The sequence below is a fragment of the Athene noctua genome, chromosome 6 (assembly GCF_965140245.1).
Source record: "Athene noctua chromosome 6, bAthNoc1.hap1.1, whole genome shotgun sequence".
NCBI lineage: Eukaryota > Metazoa > Chordata > Aves > Strigiformes > Strigidae > Athene > Athene noctua.
The window spans coordinates 36,035,814-36,063,739 of NC_134042.1; the positions used below are offsets into that span (position 1 = coordinate 36,035,814).

The following is a 27,926-nucleotide window of genomic DNA, read 5'->3' on the forward strand; positions in this document are numbered from 1 at the left end:
TTGTTGTGTCAGATGTTGAAGGGTAGTAAAATTTGATTGGAGGGTCAGATTGTATTTGAGATATATTGGAAGAAGTCAACGTACAGAGATCATTAAAAAAAAATGTGTAATCTGAGCTGTTGCAAAGTCCTTAAGGAACTGAGAATGCTATTACAGCCCAGTGGAAGCTGAGCCCAGCTGCACTTTGGAAAGGACTCCAAAGATACACATGTAAAACATGGATATCTAAAATCTGTAAATGGCTCTGAAAAGATGGAATCATGGATCTAAATCTCCTAATCTCTTTTGAAAACATCAAATATAATGCACAGTCATATAGCTAACGTAAAATTTACTCCTCTCTCCAGGGCTGCTTATCCAGTAGACTTGGAAATTGAAATTATTTACATTCACTAGTTTACCCTCATGAAGTAAAGCACTAGACAATTTTAATTTAGCCAGGAGCTTAAATTCCATCAGACAAAACAAATCTTACAGGGCAAATAAAACAAGCAGGTTTCTACTGCCCATATTCTACCGCTCATATGACACTGCCTGTCAAGAAAACATACTTCACTCCTGGCACCTCAGGTCCAGAGGAAAAGAACATTGTAGATCTGACAGCAAGGCTGTCAAGGTGACTATAATTCACTGCAAATTCAAGCTAGGGTCACAGCAGCTGTTGCTTACCAACTTGCTGTCACTGAACATGGATTTAGCACATTCACAGACTTACTAAGGCTTTTTTTCTGTAAATGAATTAGGAATAAAGGTATCTTCTCTCACAGAAAAGTTGGGAGAAAAACTACATTAAAGTTGTCAAGATACATAGGTGGGAGACATCCTCAGAAGTACTGTAGGCAGATTAGGCTGTGCTTACCTGTACTATGGTTGGCTCTTTGGACAGCTGAGGATCATTAAGTCTGTCCCGTCTGTAATCTAATGCAGGGTGTGGGCCATTTCCATACTGACACTCAAAACAGGAACCTGCATCACAGCCCAGATCCAGAAGATACTTCAGCACGGAAAGGTACTTCATCGAAAACATGATGGTAGCCGGAAATGCAGTGGGATGGCTTGATATATAGGCATCAATGTTTGCTCCATGGTCAAGGAGCAGTTTCATGGTTTTCAGGCAGCCATGGCGGATGGAGATGAGTAATGGGTTGATGAGGTCAACATTGGGGTTGGCTCCAGCTTGCAGCAGGAGCTCGGTGGCATAGATGTTATTGTTAAAAACAGCAAAATAGAGAGGAGTGCTGCGTCTGTCCTCATAAAGGCAGGACCGTTCGTTGGAGAGGGCAGTGTTGACATCGTAGCCAGCATCAATCAGCTCTTCCAAGATGTCATCGTTGTTGCGTTCGGCCGCTAGGTGCAAGGGACTGATGCCACTACGCTTGACACGGGTGCGGCTGGTCACAGGGATCAGCATGGAGACAATCCTGCCGGATGAAGGATCAGTGAACAGCAGTGAGCTCTAGGGGATCTACAACCATACAGCAAATAGTAGCTGTATGGTTGTAACCATAAGAGAGAGCTTGCTAACCTGAGCACAGGAACAACTATCTCTGAGAGAAACCAGGATGTGAACTTGAAACCTGTCAACAACTCCCTGTGCTCCTACCTTGCCAAAAATTTGAGTTGTGTGATCCCCTCTTTCATGGAGGAACAAAGTTTTTTTAAAATTATCACTCAGTTTCTATGAGGTAATGGCAGCTACATGGGCAGTTACAATGGAAGAGACAATGTGCTGACACCTTATCTGCCCTGTTACAACTCTCCCAGTTGCCACAGCTCAAATGGCAGACACCCAGCTAGAATCCCCCAGACATTCTGCACCTTCATCATCCTCTGTGGGTAGGACTGGAGGAACAGGCACATGGCCTCCAGCCTGAGGTGCCGGTAGAGGCCATATCTCCCCACCTCCATCAGGATTGCTTTATGGCTCAAGAGAAGGGTGACAGCACAAGGTGTTGGTAGGCCTCATGGGTCACAGCCACAGCAAGAGGCTTGAGACCACAAAGGGGTTGAAACCAAACCTCCCACTGCAGGACTCAGCTAGGATAAACTACATATTTGGTTCCCAGGCCTCCCTGCCTGATTTTACAATTCAATTATTGCCCTAGATTGATCCCCATCCTGAAGGCCCTCACTGTGTGGCTTTTGGCTGTGGCAAACCCATGGGGCCATCAACATCCATCCCAGATTATGGGGAGCCAAAAAGACAGTTAGGAAAGGGGAGAAAATGAAATAAAAATATTTTCTAGGCAGGTTTCCATGCTTGAGCCCAGGGAGAAAAAATGTACAGCCAAGTCCTAAACCCCAGTAATCAGGGATTGCTATTGGAAAGTGTGATGTGGCCTTAAACACTGAAATATAAATCAAGCTGCTCTCATTATGTAATGTGAAGTTCAAATATATGATGTACAGGAGCCCTACAGTCACAAATCCATGATCATTTTTATGTCTCCATAAGTGTGATTGGAACTGTATGACCAGTCCCATGGGTTAAATTCTCATTTCCTGCTCACGGTGGTTTAGCCAAGGCACTAGGTTGATTATGTAAAAACAGACAAGTCACCTTAAACTACTTCCAGAAAGAGACTAGGGACCATTCAACCTGAGTTTGCCTACTGTCTCAGGATATGCCTGATGCTCCCTATATAATGCCTGTGGAGAGACGGATATCTGAAAAGGAACTTGTGGGTGCCAGCAAGCCAAGCATACCTTCTCCTCCTCTTCCTCCCATGCAGACTCCTCTATCCTCAACAGCTCTTCTAACAAACAAACATGCAAAAGTCTGTTTCCTAGCAAGTAGCATGTCTTCTTTAAAATGATACATAGCTTCAGCAATGGCTGTTCCTGACACTGGGCCCTCAAACATATATTTACATAATGAACTAAGCCAAATATAAGCACGAGTCTCAGGAAAACCTTTGTCTCTGATGCACTGAATGATCCTGTGAAAGACTGAGCCTCCAACGCTCCCAGGAGCTGAAATAAGAGTTGAAGATGCATAACACTTTACAGGATTATGTTCCTATTTACATGAGGGACTGTTGATGTCTCCATGTTACTTCTATATCTAATTTTTAAACAAAAAGGGTTTTTAAATTATGTAATTATCTTGGGAAATTAAGCACGTGGGTTTTTTTCTCCAAGCAGCCTCACTAATCTTCCAGCGCTGTGACACTCACCAGGGAGCAGGAGGTTTGGGTGCTGGTGAGCTGGCAACTTCCCACCATTAGCAAATGTTCTGTAAGAGCCATAATAACAAAAAGGGCACAGAGCACTGCAAGGACAGCATGCCAAGTGCCAGCATTAGTCATCCCATGATCAACTGTTTTGAAGATTTAAGGGTCTGTTTTGTTCTTTCCCTCCAGCATATGTGCTTCAGCCAGCTCTTCACAACTGAGTTAAAGAGGCACTGTGTCATTTCTGTCTGCAAGGGGGACCTGAACTTCACTGCAGGGGTGTCACACTGATGCTCCACATCCAAATGCTGAAGTGTCCCAGACCCTAGTACAGCCCCTGTACCCTAGATTTATTTTGGGAGGAAAAGCAGGAAGCATCAAATCTATATCAGAGTTTAATTTGCAGTTTGAACCTGTCTCTCTTCCTCATGCTCTGAAGTGGGTTGGTTCAGTAATATGGTGCCTCCACCTCTGCAGTCTTTTCTGTCTATCTAAAGGGAGAAGGCAGCTCAAGTGAAGGCAGCCAAGGCCAGGCAAGCCAGACCACATCCCATGTCTCTCACAGTGCTGAGCTTCATGTACAGTTTCAAAATAGTGCTGAGTTTCCCCATATCCCTGACACCTGCTTCTGTGATTTCTATTTGTTAGAAATTATATGGAGGAGGAGGCAAACCATCCTTAGTATGAGTGTGCCAAGAGTTTAATGACTTGTATTTACTTAATAAATCTACCCACACTTCACAAAGACTTCCCTTCTCAGCATCTCAGTTCCAAGGGGAAAGGAGTTAAATGACTGCTTGCAATTGTCCTACAGCTGTTGAGACGACCCTTAAGAATTTCAGGTCAGTATTGACAAGGTGTCATTTAAAATAAACAAACACCAAGCAACAAGAGTTGACAGTTGAGCCCTGGGATCACATTCTTGGCTTTTTGATGGTAGGGAGCCTTCGTGCTCTGGCAAAAAGTTGAAGCATGGAATTCCTGCAGAATTACGTACTAAATCTGCAGGAATACAAAGAGAGGTCACCGTGAAGCATGTTATTTTACTGAATACCAAAGGAATTAAGAATGATCAGCCAATTGGGCTAAAGCTTTGTCATTTAGATAAATATTTATAAGAGAAGATCTTTTTCTTTCTTTTGTACTTAGTTTGCAGCAGTTATGCACAAAAAATTGTGCTCAGTCTTTTACAAGTGAACGAACTGAGGAGTTTGGGCTGAATTCTGGTCTTATTTATGCTGCTGGGTGTTAGGAATAATAGATGTGATATCTGAATGAGGTCCTTTTTTCATAACATGGAGGTGGACACAGGTTGCAGTTTCCATGTACATTTCTTTTCAGGTTAGGGTGTGGAACTATTGAGGGGACGAAAAGTTTCAGAGAGCTGGTCCAGAGTCTATATACAAATTGGATCCAGACCAACTTACTGTACTTTCAGATGAACTTTTCTGAAAGTGAGCAACTGGACCTGGGTTCTGTCTCTGGCACATTTCTCATCTAAAATGTGTTTGTTTCCAAGAAAATGTCTTTGTAACTCAAACCCTGGAGAAAATTTTGAATCATGCCTGCTTTAGTTTATGCAGGGTGTTCACACACATGCTGTAAGTGTATAAACCTGTTACATAAATTCACAGTGGGTTGCCCTCTAGAATACACAGCTTGCACAAAGAAGCAGGCCTACTCCCAGGTCTATCAATATGATTTGAGAAGCTTAACTGGGATTCCCAAGCAGGCCTAATGCTAGGATAAAAATTCTATGGGAAGAGAGAGTGCTGTCAAAATTTTTAATTCCTCAGACATTGTGAAATATATAAGAATCTGCTCTAGCAGCTGTCTGCAAAGATAGCTTTACTATCCAGAAGTGGTCTTTGCAGTTGGATATACTCTCTCCTTTGACTATTGCTGAAAGGATTTTGATAGAAACTATGATAGTCAGAAGAGTCACCAGAAAGGGTCTGTCACTGCAAGATGTGACTGCATTTTGCAAAAATAGCTGTGGGCCACTCACCCTTCCATCAGTGAGGGCTAAAGGCAGGGACTAAAACTTGTCCTAGAATCAAGAGTGAATGCAAGAGTTCAGGCTCAGAAGGATGCTGCAACGTCCTGGGTCTGAAAGAGGTGAAAGAGCCTGATAAACGCTATTTACATGACAGTGCAATGATCCCATCTCTAGACAGCATTTTTAAAATAGATATCCTTTATCAGAGGCTGTAGAGTTTCTCACCCTCCTATAAACACCTCTACTTCAGAGGACAGGTAAGTCTACCCAGTTCCTGGTATTTCTATTTGTTACTTTTCTCACTGTTTAAAGAATGTGCTCAGTTCTATCCCAAACACATTTCATTTCAGAAACAAACTGCTGGATCTTTTTATGCATTTGTCTGTTATACTTAAGAGTCATTTAATCAGTCACTAATAAAGTGTGTTTTCTAGACCGTGAGTAATTCTTGTACTTCTTTTCTGAAGCCTTTCCAATTTCCTGAAAGGTTTCTGAAAGGCAGGATACCAGAACTGGACACCATATTCTAGCAACAATCTCACTAATGCCCTAGAGATTCACTTAACCACTTTCCCCTGTCAGCATCTGAATCATTATTAATAAAAAGTGAACACACCAGGGATGAATGCAGCATGTTCTGCTTGTGCAGAAGAATCACGGTGGGCTCATGTAGGAAAATGATTGCAAACTATGCTGCAACAGCTATTGAGGACTAACACACCCCCCCTACAGACACACACACACACACACACACAGATGTTTTCTTATTTCATCTCAAGTATATTTTGTGGAGCTCAGTTTAATCCACTTCCAAGATACATGAGGTTATTTAGCTATAGTAGGTGATAATCTTGGCAAAACTAAAGGAATCTTGCATCCCCACATTGCTGCTCACCCCATCTCATCCCAACCCATAAACACACTCTTCAGTTTATAATTTCCAACCCAAGCTCTGCAAGCAGGAAGTTTAGTTCTCAACAGGCAGCTCCCTTACTTGCAATGCTCAGAATTAGATCTTGGACATTACATTCTTCTTTTCATAAGGACTTTGGATTCTTGTCTAAAAGATGAAACCACAAAATGGACTAAAACTTACTCGCAAATCCCTTTTTTGGCTGCTATGTGAAGAGGTAACAGGCCATCCTTATTGGCTTTATTAGCATCTGCTCCTTGGGACAAAAGAAACTCCACAATAGGTACGTGTCCATTTTTGCAGGCTTCATAAAGAGCAGAGGCATTATCACTGGCTTGAGTATTTATATCAGCACCTAGGAAGGAAGAAAATCTTTGTAGCACCAAAAGGTTAAAATCAGATAGAAGGAACGTACTTTGAACAAACATGTACATCTCCATGACCATAGAGCTACAAAATGTGCTGGGCAGGGATGTGAATGAGGTCATATCAGAGTTGGTACAGTCATATCAGTTATATACAGATATATCACAGATTTCCACTGACTTTTAATATGATGTGAATTTTATGAGGGAGAGTTTAACGTGGGTGGCAACCATTAGCTTCCAGTCATGAATCTAGGCTCCATTCAACTATAGCTTAAAGGCAAAAAAGTTTAAAATGTGCTGTTCTTTATATAGCATGGTCTTTTCTTTAGGCACAATAGTTCCATTAGTATTTATGTGTTTACACTAAGTATATACACTATTCCTGAGCCAGAGTTTTGACTAGATGATCTTGGTGCTCTCCAAAATTATATGGTTATATATTTATGATATATATTAAATTGTATTTATACATATTATTTATACTCCATATATTCACACTATAAGTACATTTATACTACTTAGACTATATTTTAATTTTAGTACATATCCAGGCTAAAAATAGGACTCTATAACATGACATCTGCATGGTACCAGACAACAGTTTTAATAAGCTTTTATTTCATCATGCCTTAGTCAATGTATATTTCATTTAATAATTCAGCACCTAAGGCCATATTTCTTCACTTCATGAAGGTTCAAGTTAGGCTCCAAATGGTAAATTATACCAAAAAAAGACAAATATTATTAATAAGATACTAGATTATTTGGGGCATTTTTTCTTGAACTCTAGTGTGTGCTTGGATTAATAAACAACATGCAAGAATAAACCAAGTCTTTTTGAGCACAAATAATTTGGGATCTAGATTTTTCTGTGCTAGATATTTAAGACCTGAAAGCCTGGGTTTTGACTGTAATATACTGTATCATGATGTCCTCAGGAAGGCTGCTCTGTGTGTATCCTAAATGGGAATGACAGTTCACTGGAGTTTTGCTTTTAAACTCCAATAAAGAAGCCAATCAGTCTCCCATTTGATCATGAAAACTCCCTGCCAAAGAGAACATTTCCCTGTGCTCTCACCCCAAACTGAAACATCTGTGTTGTGTCTGACCCTTTGAAAATGTTGTAGCTGGAAACATCAGGAGAATTTCAGTGACAAAACATAACACAGGGTTACATTCCTAATGAAAAAGAAATTAAAAAAAACCCCTTTTTATGATGAGCATTGCTCATCATAAACAGTGCAGTGATATCATTCCCGGGATTCTCAGAGGAGTTTTTCAGGGCTTGGAACAATTGGAATTTTATTGGATTTTCTGTTGTGTATTTTTCTCAAAATTGAACTTTAAGGAAATCCTAATATCTAAGTTGAAACACAAATCACATTCTGGCTTAGTTTCTAAAATTATAGGCAGTATGATGGACTAACTTGTCATATAAAAATTACTTGACAATCCTAGCTGGACAGCAGAACACATTTTTTGTTCCCCTACTCTCTTATGTTTCTTAGCCACACTAACTGCTTCAGAGGTTTTTCTTATCTTCGTCACTGTTTAGCTCTTGTTTCACAAGCGCAGGACCCAACTCTTACCTACATTGAAGATATTAGCCCACAGTGAAAATAAAATATGTCTCAGAATAGTTGTGCTTATTGTAAAGCTCTTTTACATGAGTGGAGCAGTAAAAGGTAGGTTTAGTGTAAACTAGAATCAAATTCACTCTGTTTATATGTTTGAACATATATACACAGGGAGGGTGAGGTTGCTTCACCTTGGTGTCAATCCATTAACTATAAAATAGTACTTTATCTATTTTCAGAAGGATTCATCAGTAGAGGATAGCTAACCTTGCCCATCATTGCACATGTTCATGAGCAGATGGGGTTGGCTAATGTTCAATTTCTGCCATCTATTACACATACTGTCTTTTAGGACTGGATTTTAGGCTACATGTGTGCAGCAATATGGGTTTTGAAAGCTGTCAGGCAATCCAATTAGAGAGCACCATATTACTTCCCTAAGTAGATGACCATGAATGAATGCTGGGGAGTGCATGTGTCTAGACCACGTTCTCTGAAAGACCCTACACAATTCAGCCATCTGGAGCAACAGGGTTTCAGCACCTCTGCAAGCTAGGCCTTGTCTCCAGAGAGAGAAAAATTGAGCCAAGGACAATTAATGGGAACTTTTAAATATTAAGAATTAAATGAATAAAGTCCTGTAATAGCACAACTGTGCTCACCACATTTTGCAAGGTATCTCAGAGCTTCCAACTGCCCACTCTCGGCTGCCACAAATAAAGAAGTGATCCCATAGACGTTTGCAGACTCAATCTTGGCACCCCCTTTCACAAGGATATCAATAATCTCCAGGTCATTCCGGGAGACAGCCTCATGTAGAGCAGTCCATCCTCGATTGCAACGATGGTTGGTATCAGCATTGTACTGTACCAGGAGTCTTGCGGCCTCTGCATTCTTGCGCTCACAGGCTGTTTGGGGAAAAAAAAAGAGGAGTGTTTAGGACAGGCTTTTGAAAAGATTGTGGGTGTTGTGGTATCTATTTCATGCAGCATAAGGCAATATAATACAACTAGGCCATAGTGAGTAAGACCAAAAATCTATCTAGGTCAATATGAGTGCCAAGGCTCTAGCCAAACGTCATTGTCTGGGACTCATAAAGGATGTGGCACTGAAGACAATCTTCAGCTGGGACCTGGAGGAGTCTAAGTATCCTGTGCAAGACTTGTGCCAAGCCTGGTACTGAGGGGAATCCAACCCAGCACACTGGTACCAACTGGACATCACAGTGACAGGGAGATGACAAGGTGCAGGAAAAGTTATGAAGAACAAACATGTTACAGAAATCACATGACCTGAACACTTTCTTTCCAAATTCTGTGCAAACTGACTCTATCTTACTGCCCTGGACTGCAGATGAAGCTCTATATAGACAAGAAAATTTAAAAAGCTCAAACTGACAGTACCCAGAAAAGGATCCTTAGAAATCAGTGATGGTGTGAGTCAGTAGCACTTTCTCAGCATGCAAAAATTTATAGTTCAGGACCATCCTGAGTTAAAGATATTTTCTTGGTAATTAATAGTATTTTGTTGATTTTTATTCTACTTATTTGTCCCATTGCTTTTTGATTCCCAAATCATTAGGCTTTCTACACACCTTTATGGTGGGACCCCAAACCAAAGGTATCTTGAATAAGCAGCTACATTTACAAACCCCAGTTAGCATTTGTTGTACAATATACCAAAAGAGGTGCCAACATATTCATAGAATCATAGAATAATAGAAGCATAGAATCATAGAATACCAGTTTGGAAGGGACCTCAGGGATCACCAGGTCCAAACTGTCTTGGCAAAAACATGGTCTAGACAAGGCAGCCCAGCACCCTGTCCAGATGAATCTTAAAAGTGTCCAATGTTGAGGAATCCACCACTTCCCCGGGGAGATTATTGCAGTGACTGACTGTTCTCATTGTGAAAAATTTTCCTTATGTCCAACTGGAATCTCCCCAGGAGTAACTTGTACCCATCACCCCTTGTCTTTTCCATGTGACTCCTTGTAATAAGGGAATCTCCATCTTCTTTGTAGCTGCCCTTTAAATACTGGAACTTGGTGATAAGGTCTCCCCTAAGCCTTCTCTTCTCAAGGATGAGCAAACCCAGTTCTCTCAGTCTTTCTTCATATGGCAGCTGGTTTTTTTTCTTTGAAATAATAGTGTCTTTTTCTTACAGAGGTCCTGCCTTTTGGTTTTGATTCTTCTGTTAGTATATCTCCATGGCTTCCTCTCCCATACACAGGTGTCACTCACATGTACTGAAAGCAGCTACGTGATTAGACACTGCAGTAATTACCAATGCATAGCTCTGCAGAGTTTAATTTGCTTACATACCAGGGATGACTAATTTGTTATGATTAGACCAGAAGATTTTGCATCAAGACTAGCACATTAATAACAGTTTTCCTCCGGCTAAAGGGTGCTTTCATATTATTGCTGTTATTACTATGAGCTTTACTACTACTACCACTGCTACTGTGTGTTTAACGCACAGCTGAACAGCTTTCCTTTAGCAGACCATCAGCCAGAATTTTAAAATGGAAGCATTTTAAATGAAGCAGCTCTAATGCCAGGCATCCAAAGTTGGAGGCAAGATTACTGTTTTAACTAATGATATGTACTTTTTAATGTTTTAGAGGGCTAAAAATAGTCATGGCAGAAGCAGTCAAAGGGCATGAAGGTGTGAGAGATCACCTCCTTTTCTGAATCTTTTTGATATATCATGGATGTAATGCTGTTCTGCTAAAGAAAATGTTCTCTCTGACCAGCAGCAAAGTAGTATGTTCATGTTAAACACTATCTACCTCACTGAATTGTTTATAAATTTATGCATCTTCCACAGCACACAGTATATGAATTGTTGGCACATCTACAGTTACTGTACTCTCACATCGAACAGCTACTTAGGTCCTACTGTTTAGAAAAGCATACATAATCCTGTACTATCCAGCTTTCCATAAGTCTGGGACATTATGCAGACACCCTCTGCATAGGGCCCCACTAAGCATCACACATCCCACCTTCAGCACTGCATTGCAGCCCACACCCTGCAGGGCAGGGTCCTGTCTCTGGTGTGGATGAGAAGAGAGGCCATGGCATGACAGGTCAGACATAGGAGACAGACGACTACTGGAGGGAGGTAGAAAATGGGAGCTAATCGCTGAGTTTCAGCCCCGCATCACAAGCGATCCTGCAGTTCTGCCTTGGTGGTGCCAGAAGATCTTGGTATTCCTGGAAAAGCAGCCACTCACCTTTGTAGAGTGGTGTTTCTCTGGCCTTGTTGGAGATGTCAGGCTCGGCCCCAGCCTGCAGGAGGGTGAGCAGGCAGTCCAGGTTGCCCCGGCTGGTGGCCAGGTAGAGAGCTGTCTCCTCATTGAGGGTGCGCTGATCGATTGTGCCAGGGTACGCTGTGAAGAAACGGAGAGTCTAAAGTCATTATGGCATGTAGTACACAAGTATCCTCAGCATCATCACCTTTCAAAATCCTTGGATTTTTCAGTAAGTTTTTGGTGTTTATTTTCTTTTCTGTTTCCATGAGCAAAGTAACTTAAGAATATACTATAAAGTTACTATAACTCAGATTAAGTATCTAAATCAGTCACCAATTTAGATTAAAATGTTCAGCTGTGGCCACTAGTGATGCAGAAAGCTGCTGAGTAACTGTTCTTCAGTAGCAGTCTGAAACCATCTTCAAGCATCAGTAAAGAGGTTCTGGGCTGGATCTCCAATTAATGGGAGGTGGGGTAACCGCTGTCAGCTGTGGCAGCCAAGCAGATCACAGCAGCCGAAAGCTCAGTTACAAGGTTTTACGGTGAGAAATTCAGGGCTTGGCAAGATCTATCCAGATAAAACTTTCAACTGAAGATTCTAACTTTTAGAGGATTCAGTCTGGAAACCTATTTTCAAAGAGAAGGTGAAATTGATATACACTGAGAAAGGTTGGAAAAAAGCTTCACACACAGTTCCAGATGAGGACTGGACTGATGCTGATTCTGCTTTTAGTTCACTCATTCTTTTTCTCCCTTTTCTAATTAAGTAGTTTTAACTTCACTGACCTTTTTGCAACAGGCTCAGGCAACCCACTTGGCCATAGTATGCAGCTTCGTGGAGGGGTATCCAGCCATCCTTATTAGGTTCTGAAAGGTTTTTTCCTGATTTCATCATGTTGCACACTGCTTTTTCATCTCCATCCTTTATTGCTGCCACTACAGGGTCAAGTTCTCTTCAAAACAAGATTAAAACTTGATTACTGCTTCCTTCATCACTGAGAACAACTTCACTGTATCATTTGGCCAAAACAGTGAACCCCTACAGCCTATAGAGTATCTGTGGCCCTAAGGTGTCTTGCTACAGGGCCTGTAGGGGTAAAATTTTTCTGCTCTTATTTGTCCATTCACAACAGATGAGAAGAGTCACTGTCTGGAAGTTGCTGATCTCCATCCTTGGAGTATAAGGAAAGTGTCGGTGTGAGTAATCCCTGACATAAACACTTGTATTTTAGATATCTGGAGTTGGAGGCGACTAGCTCTACCCTTGCTCTGTACACAGCCATGAGTGTCCATGGTTGTGATAATTACATCACCCTGCCATTTTCTGTCCCATGTGGCAAGGTGTTTCCATATGAGATCTCTTAAATAAGATCAGCTTTGAAGAGAATTACCTCTGTTCATCCCTGAAGAAAATTTTAAATTTGATTTGCAGGTGGCTTAGCCCTAAAGCAGAAATTCTTAATAAGTCTTGTTCTTGTATTTTAAGATATGTTCTATTTCTCTTATGCAAGCCTGCTTTCAGAAGTTTTCTGGTCCAGTTATGAAGAAGGGAGAGCTCTACTTAGACCATGTGAACATTAAGGTGTTGGTCTGGGCTCTCCTTTCTTCAGCCAAGAAGGATTAAAAAAACCTCCACCCACACAAATAAAATTTTGAGTTGTCCTTCATGACCATGACCCAGCTGTTATCTCATCATTGAGTACTCAAATTTTCAGAAATTATAACTACTTCAGACAATATAGATGTTCAAAAATGTGTCTTTGGTGTCCCGGTAAGACACATTAGGTGCTGGGCACTTCTGAAAATCTGGTCTTTAGCAACCTGCTTGGGAGCAGACCTGTTAGCTCTGTGACAAGTCCACTCTTGCAACCCAAGTTAGTGAAGTTAGCAGTTCCCCAAGTAACTACAACAGTCAAGGGCCTCTGGAACCACAACTGGGACCTGGTGCCAAGCTGTGAAGTAGTTCATGTTCTGGTCATTTTGAACCCAGCAAACCACTGTCAGGCTCCACAGGGCCAAGTAACTTCTAGGCACAAGGAGTAAAAGGAATAAAAAAATATTAGGGGGGGAGAAAACATTTTAAAGCATCTTCGAGTAGAAAGTCATTGAAATGTGTAGAATCACTGAAAAGTGTTAAAGCAGTATTTCAGTATTTACCAGAGAAAACAAATTTAACATTAAAGTAATCTTTTTTTGGTGTTACCTAATTCTGAAGGTTTCAAGAAGAGGGTCGCTGGGAAAATCTACAAAAACCATGAAGTATGCTTCATACCACCCAGAAGTGAGACACAGCGAGCAGCCTACAAGCTTGCTTTGCTCTAAGCCTTCACTCTGCCAAGCATGCATTCTGCCCAGCCCAGGCAGCAACGCATTTCTCTGAGCTCTGTCAGAGCAATTGCAGAGCAGGGCTGACCTGGGCACACCAGTCCTTCTGCAGAGCCACCACGAGAGCTGCTGTGGGACTCCCCACACAGCAGGAGTCACATCACTGCCTGACAGCCACTGTACCACTGATCACCAGTGACTGGAGCAGGGCCTGCCTCCCTCCTTCCACCCCAGCTGAGAGTGCTGTCAGCGCAGCAGGGACAGGGAGCTGGTACCTGCAGCTAGTGCAGGCAGGATCCTGGCCTGTGACAGACAGCAGCTCTGGGCATGGTGGTGTGCTATGCCTTGCAGCACTAGCATCTGCTCGTGCTCCCGCTGAGCTCTGCTGGGAGAAGGCAGCCCCTGCTTCCTTATTCTGAGGCACCAAACAGCTAAGCTTCAGGACAGCAAACATCACAAAAGAAGAAGCATTTTTCCACTTCTAAGGGGACTTGCAAAAAATGAACATGGGCTGTATTTTCATAGAGAGAGAACAAGAGGATGTTAAAAACGTAGGAGAGTTTGTGGTCTGAACGAACTGTAAAGAGAAAATCTTGCAGACTTGAAGGCAGAGAGACTGGGGAGGGAGGTGTGTGCCTCAGACAGACTAGTAGCATTGCCAGGGTAGGAATACAGCATGTGATGAAGGTCATGCAGGGCAGTGACAACGGGAACAACCAGAAACTCTGGTTATGGGAGAAGGTCTAAAATGCCACAAAAGAGTGAGATCAGAGACAGAAAAATATGAGCAGCTCAGCACAGGAGTCCTCAAAAAGGGGATCGTGGGTGCAACTTCTGCATTTAGAGCAAGTTACAGGAGCAGAGCTGGATTTCATTGCAGGGTCTGGATAGACTGATAGCGTGAAACTCACACTGGCACCATTAATTTCATCTTGTCCAGAGGTACCAAATCTGTGCCATAAACACTGATATTAGCCCTGAAAGAAAAGTCACCAATCTGCTTCTCTAAGGATAAGCTCAGGGCCTGGAGCAGAACAGGTGAACACAGCACGTGCCAAGGAATGGGGAAAGACACGGTTTCCCAGGTGAAAAAGTGCTTGGTGCCACGTGCTCCTTCTCTATAGCTGGAAGCGGTGATCTCAAGACATCAGAGTCACAGAAATAGCAACACTGGAATGGGGGGAGATATGGGACAAAAAGCCAGGCATTTTGCCTGAGGAGATAACAGCTAGAGCAGGCAGCTGCCTTCCTGGACACAGCCCACCCAGGAGGAATCGACTGACCTTCTGACAACTGCCAGGCTGAGGTCCCAGGGACACTGCTGTAAATCCATGCTATTTAGAGTACTCTGGGGACTAAACCGAAAATTTCTAGTTTTGTGTAATTCATAGATTTTTTATAGGCATTTGAAATTGAGCATTTTGTTGAAGTCAGTTAACAGCAACAATTGGCATGTTTGGCTGGGAGAGGAGGTGGAGGTGGGGCAATCTTCACCTTTAAAAGCCTCTGGCACAAGGCTGCTGAAACCATCTGTTGTTCTGTGCAAAGGTTCATGTTACACGTGCAGTTGCAGCTACACGTACAGTTGCTCACTGCAACCTTAAGGTTTGAGTTCATGATAGAGTTACCGGCGCTGAAGGAATTACTGCATGCTAGGTGGGCCACAGCAGGAGTCTGTGCATGGGGCTGGCACACAGCAAGTGCAAGTTGGATCACGTTCGCTGAGACCTCAGTGAAAGTAAAGGGTACCTCGGATCTGTGGTAGGGTTAAAAATGTGTGAAGAATCAGTTACTATTCTGCTTAAGCCCTCAGATGTTGAATGAAGCAAACTTCTGTCAGGCTTCTTGACCTTAAATGATTCCTGAGTAAGATGAGGGGATTTGCTGGACCAGGCTGTAGATGCTTTAGCCAAGCAAATTCCAGATTAGTACAGAAAGTTTAATGGATCTCCATGTGAAATCCTTGTTTTCTGCCTGGCTCATAGTTGGCTGTTATAGAAATCCAGCAAATTCTCCTGCTTGGATTTCATCAGATATAGCAAAAACAAGTATTAAAACTATGGAGGAAGCTTGAAGATCTGATGAAATCTTATAGGTGACCCAAAAGAATTACTGCATTTCAAAGGCCAGTAGCCAAGATAATAAATACTCATTGTAGATGAGATGTATATGGGGGATCAATTCTGAGTGCTGCAGAAGAGGTTCAGTGGGGCATGGAAAGGTTCAGGAGTCTCCCTCTTTTTCTGGCAGCCTGGTGAGATGCAGGCAGCATGAAGGAACATCTCCCCAGGTGAAGCCAGCTATCATTCCTTCCAGGCTCAGAGACCAGGGCTATAAAACAGTCATGGCATCATGCTCTTCTGTGGCTTCCCAGCTACATTTTTGCTCTCACCTGCCAGCAGAGGAGGGCTAGCTTATCAACCTTATCCCAGTCTTCTTGTGGACTGAACTCTATTGAGCTAGTGATGCAGAAGAAAAGCCTGCCCTCCAGTCATGGAACCCAGAGCAGCAGAGAGGCATGCAAGGTGTGCAGAGCACTTAATGAGAGGATTTGATTTCAGTGTGGCCAAGGGGAGCTGGCAGGTGACAGGGATAAGGGAAGCTTCATGTTTCAGCAGAAAGAGGTTTTTCACAAGGTCAGGGAGGGCAGTGTCTGTGGAGAGCCATGGACAGAGCCTGGATCAGCCAGTGTGCAGGGTGAAGTGAAGGAAATTGTAGAGCAGGGTGAGAGATGAAAAGAAGAGTGTTGGAGGGGTAGCCACTGCAACCATGCATCCAGGGAGGGACTTGTAAGACAGCTAAAAAAAACTGGATTTGAATTAGATAGATAAAAAAAGAGTTTTCAGCAGGACACAGAGAAGTGCTGCCTACAACACTTTCTTCTCTTCATGATAGCTAAAGGCAGGTGCATGCATCCACTGTGCCCTGCAGAGAGCTGTAATAAAACCATCATGGTCCAGACATTACCACTACACACAGGTACTGCGGCAGAGTTCAGGCCACCCCCTTGCCTGCCCACTTTCCTCATGCATGACTCTTTTCACCTAAGCTTATTTATGGTCTCCGCCAACAGCAAAACATGGCCAGGAGGATCAGTCAAGCTGGTTTCCTCCTTGGGCAGGTAAGATGTGGTATGGCTCCCCAGCAGCCCTTCTTGGTGTGGCAGGACTGTGCAGGTATTGCTGGGAACAGGCACAGTATTTTGGGACTATTTATAAAATATTTACTTTGAAGAATAGGCCTTTCTCACCCTGTTTATATACTGCAATAAAATGTTTGTCTTCCCCAATCTTCCTCACCATGGAACTGTGAACTTAATACCAGTGCAGTTACTATTAGCACCTGCCTGCCTCATCTATTGTGTTGATACAGGAGCCAGCCTATATAAATAAATCACAGCGCAGGCATGCTTTTCCTGCTGTCCTTGTCACCTCAGAGCTACCGAATGACCCAGAGTCCCCAGGACACAGGCACTGGAGGGATGGAGAGGGATGAAGGGGAAGAAGAGAACAAGGGAGGTTTGAGGTGGGTCACCTGCAAGAGCCTGGGCATGGCCTGGGGCAGCTGGGAGGTTAGAAGGAAGAGCAGGAAGGCAGTGAGGATGAGGTGCAGGTATCAGCAAGACCTCCTCCAGATGAACACCACCATTTCCCCCCACCAGACACCATTGTCACCCAGAAGAGCTGGCTTAGGGGGAGAGTGCGTAGCAAGGCTTTTTCAGACCATGGGGGAAAGCGGGAGAGGGAGAGGGAGGCACTTACACGGGCTGTGATGTGCTGAACAGGCTGCCGTCGTACCTTCGCCTGACCCCCCAGGCTGCCCCCGAGTTGGACGGCTGAGCACGGCCTCTTGGCTGGGCTGCCAATCTGGAGTGGCGATGACATGAATGAAATAAAGAGAAATACTCCGAATAGGAGAAACAGGTCATGCTGAGGCAGAAACAGGGATGTACATCCACAGAGACGGAGCAAGAAAGCCTGCCGGTCAGGGCTTTGAATAAAAGCAGATGGCCACGGCTTGCTCTGTGCTGGATTCAGCTGCTCACTCAGCTCGAGATTATTTTTGGCCCTCTGAGGAAGCGTCAGGGGATTCAAATGACCATATAAGACAACAGTGAGGTTAACCCTACCACCACCGCACAGGAAGCAGGCACGAGGCGAGGTAGGGTGACATTCATCACCTCTGAAGTGTCACGCAAGCAGGTCGGAGGCGGGGGGTGGAAGAGGACCCAGGCTCCCGGGTGCCAGCTCTGTTTCCAGCTCGGCTGTCCCAGGTGGCAGAAGAGTTCAGCAATGCTACAGATCTGGAGCTACAAGCTGCAAAGATTTTCCCTCCAGTGGGAGGTCAAAAGCTGCTGGTCTGAGGTAAAGGCAGAACAGGTTAATGAACAGAACTGCAGATGCTGCCTTTTGCCAAAAGAGCAGGTGTCAAAGGACCCCCAAGCAGGACAGGACCAAACAGCCAAGGAAGCCCTTATTCTTCCCCTCATCGGGTCCCTGCAACAGAGCTGGCAGTACAAGTGCACAGTAATGACACCAAGAAGCCATAACCTTTGGTGAGCGCAGGACTGCTGTACAGCATGCTGATTCTGTAGCTATGAAACACACTTAGTTCTCATCAAATTGTCCCCAGTTTCCCAGCCTTGGAAACCAAACAATCACTGGTGGTTAGGAGTGAAGTGTCAGAGGATGGTGGAGTTATAAGAAACTTCAGTTACTCCCAGTTTATTAAAAAAAAAATCAGTTTGAAAGGATATATTTTCCTTAGTTTTGGGGTGACTTTGTAACCTCTTCCCACCTCCCTTGAGAAGTCTGCCTTTTAAAAAACGAGATCAATGTCTGGGTTTGAAACTGTCAGCAGGTTCTGTAACCCCCAGCCCAGCATCACAGGGGAAGGGGATGCTACCACACTTTGGTGTCTGAAGCTGCTCTTGGCTGAGAGCAGTGTGCTTGAGGTCAGACTTTGATCTGAAATAACTACATCCTTTAAAAACTAAAGTATCTAAAAGGTAGCCAGCTCACAGTTTTATATACCTATTTTTGGCCTCTCTCCTGTGTTTTCCCATAACAAATGCTGTGCTCCCTCTCTGGCAAAACCTAAACTCTGTGTACAGTGTACCCCCTGAGGGAAAGGAGCCACTGGCTTCAGCAGGGCTTCTGTCATTCAGGAAAGCTTGTAGCAGCACCCCTTTTCTTATTTTATTTGCTGCATCAAGCAAATTCTCATTTCGCTGTAAGAACGTTGACCTCATTGGATTTATAGCAGGCTCTGGCTTTCAAACTAATGACAGACTCACAGAGCAGCTGCTCAGTAAAGCTAATTAGAAAGCATGTGTTTTGACAGGGAAGCTGTTTTTCTGTTCCTGGGCAGGGTGTTTGTTGGGACAGCACAGCTCAGGCAGGCGCTTACTCACCTTTGCCAAGGGTAGATGCGGTAGGGCGGGTTATGGCTGTTGGTGCGGCTGGGGGTGGCCACCTCGCTGGGACTTGCCACCACCGATTTCTGGTGGCTCTGGGCAGCTGGCTGACCTGCAGGGTCCTCTTCTAAGCTCTGCTGGATGGCCATGTTTATAAGCTCCTCTTCACTCAGGCTACCGTACAGACTGTACTCCTCGCAGCCTATTGTTTGTCTTTGAGTATTTGCTGCCGTTGTAGCCATACTTTTAATTTTTTTTTGCTTTCCCGTAAAAGGAAATAGTGATCATCAAAATCTGGAAAATTAAAGAAAGAAACTCAATTATCTTGTGCTTTTTTTTTTTTTTTTTTTTTTTTTCAGCTCTGCCTCTTCATTAGGCTGACCAGAAAACCCTTCAGAAATCCTTCACCAGGAAGAGAACATTACCAGCTAAAATCTGCATGTAAACTTAATGAACTAACTCCTTTCTATCAGACACAAGTAACTGATTTAGCTGGTGTTTAAAAAAGGAAAAGAAGCTGCTGTTAAGCAAGGCAGTTTTTTATCTACTTATTCTGGTTACCACGGCTCAAGAGAAAAATAGGTAAAGGAAATCCCGGTAAGATTAAAGAGATACAGCTTTGAAATTAATTTAATAAGGAAAATGCCAATGGACATATCTTTTTGGGTTTTTGTTTGTTTGTTTTATTTCTTGCTCTAATTGTAGAAAATGAAGGGAAGAGTTTGTCTGTCTGTCTGCTGGTTTTCTGCAAGGGCAGGTTCTCCATCACAAGGTATAAAGAGACTTTGTGGAGTAATTTTTTGCACCTTATCTGGAGATCTCTTGAGCAACATGCAAAACTATTCTTTGAAGTGACTCTGTTTCAGTCAGCTAGGAGAGCAACACGACACTGCTCAGTTTCACTTCTGATTTTTTGATTTTCACAGACAAAGTTCAAGGTCATGGGCTCAGAGTCACTTCTAAAAACTGGTGGTTGAGAGCTGGAAATGAGAGAAGGGGAAACATCAGGGCACACTGAGCAATCACAGAATGAATGTGAACCATCACCACAGCAGGGACTCAAAAAAGGCAAAGAAAATTCAAAATACTGTGTTTTTTCCAGCAATGGTATGGAAGTACTAATGCCATGAATGGTACAATGCTCTAGTAGAATCTCATTGGGATGCCAGAGAGCATTCTGACCACCAGCGTTCAAGAGCCAAGGGCTTATTTCATGGGAGGAGATGGAAAAGCTTGCCTCTGTTAAGAAGATGACAGCCAAAGGGGAACAGGCTTGATTTTTATAAGCACTGAGTGAGAACTACGTAAAATAATAGAGGACGAGGAGCAACAGGTACAAGCTGCCCAGGAGGATGTGAACAGGACAGGGGAGGACAGGGAGCCAGCAGAAGGGGACTGGGGAGGCATGTTCCCCATGTGTAAAGAGGTGAGGGGCTGGCAGAGTGCACCAGTGGGGTTGCTGACAAAGCTGCCTGCCCCCACCCTGTCCCACCAATGCCACAGCAGGGCTGGTCTCCAGCTCTGCACAGCCCTGCCCTGCCCAGCCATGGGTCCTACTGAGCCCGGCCATCCGGCAGAGCCACGTGCATGAGGATGGCAGAGCCACCCAGCATCCCACGGCTCAGGACCTGCCTCCCACCACACCAGCACTGCTGACACAGCAAAGCCTTCAGCTCCACTCCCTGTGCAGCAGGCTGGGGCTCTGCCCCTGGGTCACTGAGAGCCCTGGGCAGCCTGGCTTCCCGGGAACTCGCACCCACATCGATGGCAGAAGGATCTAGCACACCACAAGCCTCACACCAGGAAATTGCCCTGCTCTAGCAGTCCTCACTGCTGCATGCCTGGCTAAGAGACAGTCCTGAGGTGGAGGAAATGGCAACAGAGCCATATCTATACATGTCAAGACACTCATGTTTGTTTCTTTAACCTTAATTTTTTTTAAAAAAAACCCCTAAATACACTTTGAAGAAATTGCAAGAACTTGAATCAAGCCATAAGTAACTTAAAATCTTGGATTTAAGCTTTTCACTTCAGAAATGGTGATATCTCCCACATCAAGAGCCACCCCAGACTCCAAGCATACCCTAGAAGTGGGAAGAATTCAGGGTTAAGGGAAGCCCAGCAAATTTCAGATTGACATTATGACTTTTAACAACAAAAGATGTATTTTACAGCCGTGAAAACTGCCAAAATAGAACCTTCTGTTGCTGTAAATAATGCAACCCAATTTTGTTGTTTTTTCTTTTTTTTAATTTCAGCCACATATCTTATGGCTGCTGTTGGCTACCTTCTCCAGTGAGAGCTGGTGTGCCTCAGCTCTGCTACGACCCTTGCTGTCCCAAGGAACCAAGCTCCTGCATGAAACTGCTGATAGCTCCCATACAGAGCCACTGCCCGCCCTGTGCCCCAGCCGCTCTCGTACCCATCCCTGGCTGCGCTCCAGACAGCTGCTTGCCAAGAACCATGACATGGCTTTGTTTTCCCAGCAGCTTCTGCTGCTGCTTGGCTAGTTCAACTCCTGGCATGCTGGGCAACACTTTCATAGTCTGTCAGCCTAGGTACTCACTTAGTAACTGGTGCACTGCAAATGTGTGAAATCCATGGGCTGGAGTCAAAGTGCTTATCTTCAGCATCCAGCACTCTAAGTCTGACTGTAGGGACCTGGCCCCAATGGTGACTCAGAGACCTAACCTAAGCAGTCAATGCCAAGGACAGGATCTGATTGTAAGCTCCTAATGGAGGTGATGCACAATAACTCATTGGAGGAGGCAAGAATGGAAGTGAAACTGCTCCTCTCTGAGGGCAACCTGCACCAGTGGAGCCTGGGACACAGATCCCTCCTCTTTAACCTCCCCAGCCCCACTGCCAACATCCTGATGGCACAGGAGGTGGATCAGGCAGTGAGTCCAGCCTCACTGTGCTTCTGAGCTGGGTGGCGGAGTCCCTTTGTGGGCAGTCAAGGCTTTGAGGAATGTACAGGAGACCACTGTCAATGTGACTGCGCACTTTGGCACAGAGGAGCTAACTGGTTTAGGTGCCTCACTAAATCCCCAATGGATCTAGGTATAAAAGCCATTTCTAGACATCTTCTTTCCCTCCTTTTTTTTCACACCTCTTTAAGGCACAGAGAGGGAAAAGGACGATTTTGAGTTTGGGGATCACTCCTATTTCACCCTCTTATTCTTTGTATGGGTTGAGTCCCACCCACTCACAGAGAAAGGGGAGAACCTTCTTTGCATGTTGGTGATCCTCACTAATCTAAATATTTTGACAGGAGTCCCCACAGAGTGCAGAAACAACAGTGTTGGCTGCAGCTCCTGCCACTGACTCATCCTGCAGGAACAAATTTTGTAGTGCCCAAAATAGAGAAAGCTTTCAGTTATTCTCATCTAACTGACATAACCCTGAAGAAGTTGTGAGGGTCACATCCTGAGGCTGCAGGAGCTTTTGGGCCTGTCCTAACAGCCAGGGACAGCCTTGGCTGTCCTGAACCCTTGAAGAGGCTGTTCTAGTTGGGCTTGAAGCTGTTCTTGCATCCCATTGCCTGTCTGCCCTTGTTCAGACTGATTTGTGTGGTGTGACTGACATATGCCTCCTTGCTACTGGTCCCTGTGTGACGGCCCCAGGCAGAGCAGAGCCACCATCACCATCCCCTTCCACCTGGAGATGCTTTTGTTTGAAGGTGCAGAGCCACAGGGCTCAGGCACTGGTTTGAGTTATTTCTGTAACAAGCCGCGGTGTGCCAGGTGAGCTGCGGTAACAGGCTGAGCACATGCCCTCAGGTGGAGGCTAATGCAATGCAACCTGATTCAGTTTAAACTTTTTTCGCTGCAGCAGAGCTTGGTGGCACTGCTTGGAGCTGCTGCAGCCACCCAGACCTACTCTGGCTCAGCTGACACAGCAGAGCTAAGGTTACCCCATCTGAGGCCAGTGGCAAACCGACAACTACAGCCACTAGACTAATGCACTATATGCTAAATATTTTTCACCATCTATAATGAAGGTGTGAAAAAAAATATCAATCTTTGTGCTAGGAATGGTTGCACAAGTTTGGATAAGTAAGAGCTGAACCTTGAGGTCCCTTACAACATGGTATTCTATGATTCTATGATCTGGCCAAAGTGGTCTTTCTCAATGTAGCTTGAATCTATTTGCTTGCTCTAAGCCTGCTTAACATAGTTTTAAAGTATTGGTATCAGATTTATGAGTTAAATGCTGGGTTTACTGTTCACCCTAGTTTTTGGGGGAGGTTTTAAAGTTTGGCTGTCCCCTGTTTTTCTCTGGCAGTCCGAGAGCCCGTCCTCACATGCAGGTAATACATAGCATTGCATCTACTGTAAGAGCAGAATCTGATTTTTAAAGCTGTGGGTCTAGTGTCATTATTCCTTAGAGACTGCTTTGCCTTCAGGTCTGAATGGCTTCACTAGTGATCTCTCTTGGCAGAACACATCTTAGGATACTGCTGCCTGTGCTGCCATTTAATAGCTCAGTCTGACAAGATCTTCTGGATCTAAATTTATCATCATTTCCACGTAGGGCCTGAACCTGAAATCTTAATTTTGCCATCCTCATTTCAGTGAGAGTTTGTTTATTTAGATGTAGAAATTAGGTCTGTGCCATACAGAGGTAATTTACCAGCATCCAGCGACCAGAAGATTAGAAATTAAATGCTTATGCAAGGGCCAGGCTGTGACTTTCTGTCCTGTGTTAATGAGCAGCTGTACCTGACAGATCTCTAAAACCAAAGGTACTACTCACAGGGTGATTACTAGTAACCACTCACATTATAGCAAAAGCCACAGACAAACACAATTAGGTTGCTGTTATGTTTGGACTACAAGCTCTGTCAACATATAGTGTTTGGGAGAATGGGCCTCTGATCCCTGATGCAACATAAATAAACAACAAGGATTACAGCTGGCTTTGAACATGCAGAACTGCACTATTCAGTACAATTAGCATCTGAAACAACTGGTCCCCATTGATAGTACTTCCTTAAAGAAAAGCTTAGCAAGGCTGCCTGTCCTCCTTCAATAGATCCTAGGCAGCAGAATTAACAGAATTACTTACTGCTGTCAGAGGAGGGTGGCAGGTGAGTGACAAGGTCATTAAGGGAGCAGAGCCAGGGACTTTGCCTGCCTTTGCACTGAGTTTACCCCAGTCAGCTTGTAACTCAACACAGAACCTCAACATTTATGGCTCAGGGTGCAATGAACCAAATTTCTAAAACCAAAACCAAGTCTCTGGAGGCCGCAAAAGAGAGAGGGGGGCTTGCTCATTTTGCCTTTTGCAAGGAATGACTGAACCCCAGCTTCCACTGGCATTACTTCTGAAAGCAGCAGGAGCAAGCACAGGGGGAGGGTAAACATGGCTGGAAGTCTTCACAGTAAACCCATTCTCCACTTCAGCTCTTACTGCGGCACCTTTCATGCCAGATCTTCGTCTGGCAATGGAAACTAGACCAATTTGCAGCACTTCAAGCACTCACGTTTTTGCTGTATTCTAGGTCAGTTTCTAGGTAAACCTTTGCAGTTCTCCAAGGATATTATATTGGATAACTACTACTGGGAAACAAATGATTTTTTTTAAAACAGAAAGATTTTGATGCCCATCAGATCTGCCAGAGCTGGGACATCAGAAGAATGACACCTCATGCTGTCTGGCTCTAGCAACAGGCAAACATACTTTGTAATGACAGCTTATGCAAACTGCTTGAGTTCTAGCCCAGTGCTAAAGGAGCAAAGCCAGGCTTCCCAAAGGAATCCTTCAAGCAAACAAACCCCCTCGTCCAGCCCCAGCTGTCAAAACAGGTCACCTATCAGTCTGGCATATGTTATGATGCCATCAAATCACGATTCTGCACAAATTCTTTACTGGAAATGCATACACCTGCAAGCTTTTATTTCTTCTCAGAAAGCATTTGTTCACACAGCAATCAGGGCAATATTAGCTTCATGTCATAGCAACTGGAATATTATAAATGAAAGAAATCATTCGCTAATGTGATTTTTTTCCTTAACACTGTGCCTTACATACTACATTGTACCTTAGCATGTTGTAACTACAACAATCATTTCTGAGCAAGCTATTACAGGGACAAAGATATAAGCATCACCTGCAAGTAAAAGAAAACTGAGGAAATGACAGAGCTAGAGTTCCGCTTAACACCAGTGAGTGTTTTATGGCTTATTTGAAACAAACAAACAAACAAACAAAAACAAAAACCACAACAAAATGAAGCCACAAAAACTCCCAAGACTTCATTAGGGAATTATGTTACAAACTGCTATAGGAATAAATATTTGCACAGACATAGCAAACTGACAGATTGAAAATGCTAAATCAGTTCAAAACATGCACATTTGTATTACCTTTTTGTTCTGAAATAAAAGGGTAATAATACTGCTGAAAAGGGTTATCTCCTTGATTAAGTCTTAATTCAGAAAATTCTCGCTGGTATTCGTCTCCCTGCTTTGCCTGGATGTTTCGATCAACTGCAGGACAGCTTTGAAACACTCTCGCTTTGAAGCCTGGAGTTTATTTCTGGATCACCCCATGATCAGTGAATACAAGCCAAAATATAAGTTGTTCTGAATCTCAGATTTCCTGTTTGAAGATGCACAGCAGAAACTTTTACCCATCCTAAAGTTCTTCTTTGTTGCGTTATCTGAAGAACTTCACCATGCATCCTGTAGCTAAACGACACAAAGTTGACCTTTCTATTACATCATTATTTATTGTCCCTGACAAGTAGACCATATATGGACATGTTTCTGGAACCTAAAGAAGAAAAAAAAAATTGCTGTATAATTTGGAAGTAAAATATTTTGTCCTGGAGAGTTTTATTTACTTGGGGAGAAGGGAGATCCATTTACTTTCTTTTTAGCTGCTGCTTCTTAAACAAAACAGCCAAACATGGGTATTTATTGATGTTTTAGACTGGTTCATAAACTTTTAAGGCTTCAAGTTTGAGACTTCAGGATTCCAAAAGATGACAAAAGCAGCTGTGAACCTGTTCCAAGTAGTATTTGTAAGATCTTACTAGTGGAAAAGAACTACTCTTGTACCATGTAAATGTGAATGACAGACCCTCTCTCAGACTCCTGGAGGCCATAGATGTGAAATGGTAGCCATCTTCCCCACATCTGGCAGAAAGCAAGCTGGCCAGAGAAGAGATAGCGCTGATCCAGAGATGAGCTAGAAGGAAACAGCCAGGCACAGGAGAACTGACACTTGGATTAGCTGGAACACAGGGATAATACTCAGTTTGGGAAGATTTCTATGTATCTGTCCGGCTAATAACGTGAATGAGGGGAAACTATAGTACAGTATCAAAACAATGCCTCTGCTTTTTCCTTCAGCTCATGCTTCACTGATTCCCATGGCAAAACACTGCATATAAAGAGAATGAAGCCTAGACTGCAGTGGTTTCCTTTCCAAGTACCTTGTCGAGCCTCAGGCTAGCTGTATTCACCCTGTCAGTGCATAAACACCCCCATCTAAGGCTTAGCAAGAGCAATCTTGAAGGGAAAATATTTAGCAAGACCATATCATCCACTCATACATGATCCCTTCCAACTCACCTGCTTCACCCATCAGGTCTTTCAGGACCAGCATCATTCCCTCTCCATGTTTGCTCCTCCGTCCTACTTGCTCCAGCAAGACAGGATAGCCAGTACATGACATGGCCCCATTCCCTGCTGTCTGCAAAACCACCCGCCTCTCGTAACTAGTGCTAGGGCTGTTGTTTTGTCCAAAGTTAAGGACATTCATCAGTTACTGTGGCAGGCAAAGGAGCCCTGGATGTCATCACCAAGAGGGTGTGAAACCCTTACGCCCTTGACAATGTCAGCCAACCCTCTGTGACTTTTAAACAACACCCAGAACTTTTTTCCATTATATTACTTTAAGATTGTAATCAGCCTTGGCTAAAAACCAAGAGTGACTATCTCCCACATTTAACCCTTCTGCTTGCCTCTTGGCAGTCTCTCATTGGATCCGCATCCCTGGCACTTTTATGGTCTGCTTGATGTCCCCCTGAACTCAAGGAAAAATGCCGATACTGTGATGCAGATTTGTGCTTGGCAAAGGCAAGGGTGTCTATGTCTTCCAGGATGGACTGTTTGATTAGAAAAAAGACACTGGGGCTCAAGATCCGTAATCTATGAACACTGCAGTTAGTTCCCCATGCCATTCACACCATGCACACTGCAATTCCCTTCCCTCCCACGTTCCTGGGTTTCCTTGCAAAGCCCTGTGCACCCCTTTGATGTAAATTGGAGCTCCTTGAGTGCTGCTGCACCATTTTCCAATAAAAGCACAGGACTCTACTTCAGAAGATCTATTTTCAGATACCACTAACTCTTCCTTTTGTCTTGAGTAAATAATTTAACTCCTCTGTGTCTCATTTTCTACGTTAGTGAAGTGGAAATAATCAAATGCATTAACTTCAGAGAAGAGTGCAAAATTCCTTGCAGATGGAAAGCCAACAAGATTACTTATATGGATAGAGATTGCTGAATAGGACCTTATTTAATTAGTATCTGTGAAATACTTTGGTATTCTCAGAGGAAAAACTCATAGAGGTTTGAAATATTAATTACAGAAATATTACTATACAGGAATGAAATCATACATTTGGGGGTTGATTTTTTTCCCAATAAAACAATGTTGTGGCTTTATTACAACACATCCAAAGTATAATAATAACAATCATTATGATTTATTAGCATTGCATCAGATTTTCTAATATTTCCTCTGGGGCATGTACAGTTACAAATCTGCATTTTCAGCTTCACCCTAAGACATTCCAAGAGATTACAAAATGTCACCTGCAAAAAACCCCATAAATTTATGCTCTTTTCCAGGACAGATTTCAAACTCAGACACTGCATA

At 43.6% G+C, this 27,926-nt stretch overlaps 1 protein-coding gene across 3 annotated transcripts in view; it reads right to left on the reverse strand.

Moving 5' to 3' along the window:
- ASB2 (ankyrin repeat and SOCS box containing 2) overlaps positions 1–26,728 on the reverse strand; it is a 36,549-nt gene extending 9,821 nt beyond the window's left edge. The window contains exons 1-8 of one of the 3 annotated variants that reach the window (XM_074908589.1): positions 26,615–26,728; positions 19,029–19,325; positions 17,377–17,481; positions 12,077–12,243; positions 11,273–11,428; positions 8,693–8,938; positions 6,269–6,440; positions 860–1,421 (exon numbers count right to left, since the gene is read on the reverse strand). In XM_074908589.1, the coding sequence (XP_074764690.1) occupies positions 860–1,421; positions 6,269–6,440; positions 8,693–8,938; positions 11,273–11,428; positions 12,077–12,243; positions 17,377–17,481; positions 19,029–19,273 (1,653 nt within the window). In that variant the 5' untranslated portion in view covers positions 19,274–19,325; positions 26,615–26,728. Of the gene's footprint in view, positions 1–859; positions 1,422–6,268; positions 6,441–8,692; positions 8,939–11,272; positions 11,429–12,076; positions 12,244–17,376; positions 17,482–19,028; positions 19,326–25,402; positions 25,699–26,614 lie in introns of those variants that run through there. The other 2 variants (XM_074908590.1, XM_074908587.1) reach the window with 2 other exon arrangements.
- Positions 26,729–27,926: the final 1,198 nt, after the last annotated feature.